Here is a 2,876-nt window from a genome sequence, read left to right on the forward strand (position 1 = left end):
AGTCTTATAGTTAAGTTCGATATCTTCTTCTACAAAAATCATGAAAATCATGAAAATCATTCTCGTAAAAGTATACCAGATTGAGTCAATTAATGAGACTAATATTAATTAAGATTGGAGGTTTCCATGTCTTCTGAGACAGTAATCTCATCCAACTTTAACGGATTGGAGTTACAATTTATAAAACAAGATATTACTGAAGGTGTAAATTAAGATAGTGATACACGAAATTCATCTGAAGAGTAATGCAATCAAAGTTTGATCACTCTTATTGCCAAGATACAAGAGAAAAATTAGTCTTTTAGTGTTTATATGTGTTTTTCAAAGATCTTTGATGATCTTTGAACAATGAATCTTCTTTTTTTTTTCTAACACTTAATTTCTGATTTTATTATGTATTATTAGTCAATGTCCATAAATCCTTATATAGAGAGCTCTAGCTAGTAAGTTCTTATATCAAGAAAAAAAAAACTCAAATCCCTTTTCTCTTTGCTGCTCAATAGTTGCTATCAATGCAATGGCGATGCAAACTTTCATAAGAGGAGTCTCGTTCCCATAAGGGCAAGCATAGTATCATCAGGTAGGTAACTCACATAACCCATGTGAGTTTTTGTAAAAAAAAATACATGTACTTTTTAAAGAGAATTTGATGAATTTAACTTATTATTGATCCTTGTAGAATACATGTATTATCGATTTGATCCCTCTAAAAAAATTTCTCCCTCCGCCATGGTTTCCGTATGTATGTTCAAAGAGTCAAGACCACCGGGTGCTCTGGTCGGGTTTGGTTCATTGGAATGTGCTTCAATCCATCTTAAAGAGAAGCCTAATTATTGGATCTTGGAAAACACACGGGGATCATATACTACTGAGATCCTGACTATCTCTTGTACCTAGTCATACTAGATGTTAGCATGTAAACAGTTATCAACTCTTTTTTTAACACTGAATTGTTCATTGTATAAACCCATAAGGGATGGTCTGAGAGTACATCAAACATAAAAGAGAAGGCAAATAGAGAGGATACCAGTAGGTACCAAAGATAGAATGTTAAAGGCCAAAGAAAAAGAAAACTTCAGCCCGGAAAGAACAGGTGATCAGGGTAGAACCCCTACAGCTTGAGTAGCTTGATCACATAGCTCGAGACTCATGGAGAGTTGCATGGGAGAGCCAACCTGGACCACCGATGGCTATATAGGACTGAGTACGGTTTTCAGCAATGACACTACTCGCTATGGCTTGAGCTACTCTGTTTTTTGGCTCATTAGCGTGTAATATAGTCCAAGAACCCAACTGGGGGAGAAGTAGTGAGATACGATCAAGTAACGATCGGTTCTCCGGAAAACGATGAGGTTCTAGGAGAGCTTCTCGCAGATCAGTAGAAGAGGTCTCCAAAATGACATTCGTTTTTCAAACAGTTATCAACTTATGAAAATTGAAATAAAAGAAATAATGGAATGTTTTATTTTAAGTTATGTTTGAAGCTCGTGAGCCATAGAAAAGACAAACACATTACATCCATATTGGCTATGTATTTGTCAATACAATGTCTTATTTTTATTCCATGGAAAACAAATATCGAACTGCTTAGTTCCACCGTTAAACCTACAAGGTCCGGTTGGTCTTATCTTCCACACGCAATTTTGGCACCAGTCATCGCCAGCAGTATCTCGGTGGTCTCTAAATATGTCGAAATAATAGCTTCCATTGGGAAACGCAAAAGAACAGAAAAACAATGTCCTTCCGAAGAACTGACGCTTGAAACTAAAAGACCATGACCCGCCAGGTTGCAAACTACGGTCACCAAAATCATCGTTCTTCGATTTACAATGAAAAGGCAATGATACTGTACCACCAATATCGTTGATGATTTCTACAGTAATTTTTCCGAAAGGATTAAACACATCGTTTGTTGATAGTAATGATGGACCGTTAGCAACAGGAATGTTGTTTCTTGTGTCGGCATGAGATAGATCTGTAGCTATGAAGACAATCAATATGAATAGTGATGGGTAACGTTTTGGAATATCCATTTTTGTGGTATATGAGACAGTGATATTGTTTATTGTTGTTGAATGAGAGATATATATATATATTTTTTTGTTGTTGTTTATAGTAGTGTATCCAGTTGTTCAAAAAAAAGAGTAGTGTATCCATATTTTGTTGTTTATAGTAGTGTAATGCAGTGTCAACGTTTCTTTTTTTTTTTTACTATATATACAGTATATTGTATATATTACTTCCTTCCCTAAATATTTTATCCCTAATAATTCATGTATATGGTCAAACTTTCAAGTCAAGAACGTTAACTATAGTGACATTTTAGGTTGACTCATTTGGGTCATTTTCATATTTTTATTTGATACTTAATTTACAGAAACTTATATGCTGAGAATTATGAAAATCAATCCCGTAAAAATATGCCATATTGAATTCAGTGAATCTAATTAGAAATAAAGATTGATTGTTTCCATATGTCTCACCCAACTTTAACTGATTGGGGTCACAACTTCTAAAATAAACAAAGACTAGACTCCGATGAATTTTCAGTTTTTAATTATTTATTTTATTAAATGATGTATTTGTAATATTTGTTCATATTATATTTATTAAGTAAATATTTTTTTTTGCATCATAAACTATCTATTTCTTTACGAATGTGTGATATCATATAAAAAATATAAAAAATGAGTATATAGAGTTAATTAGATAATTGTAAAAACAGAAAAAAAAAATTCATGTGCGATATCATATAAATAATAATCCGCCCAATTAACAAAAATCATGATTTTTATATGTGCAATTTTTTTTTATTTTGACCATTTCCTTAAAACTATATTAAATTTTACATATTTTAATTAGAATATTTTTAATAT

General features: G+C 32.3%; 1 protein-coding gene across 1 annotated transcript; it reads right to left on the reverse strand.

Annotated features, from left to right (window-relative positions):
- Positions 1 to 1,458: 1,458 nt before the first annotated feature.
- LOC106312003 lies at positions 1,459 to 2,033 on the reverse strand. Its single transcript, XM_013749369.1, has one exon. The coding sequence runs from the start codon at positions 2,031 to 2,033 to the stop codon at positions 1,539 to 1,541; it is 495 nt and encodes a 164-aa protein (XP_013604823.1). The 3' UTR covers positions 1,459 to 1,538.
- Positions 2,034 to 2,876: the final 843 nt, after the last annotated feature.

Source organism: Brassica oleracea, chromosome C8 (genome assembly GCF_000695525.1).
Source record: "Brassica oleracea var. oleracea cultivar TO1000 chromosome C8, BOL, whole genome shotgun sequence".
Lineage (NCBI taxonomy): Eukaryota > Viridiplantae > Streptophyta > Magnoliopsida > Brassicales > Brassicaceae > Brassica > Brassica oleracea.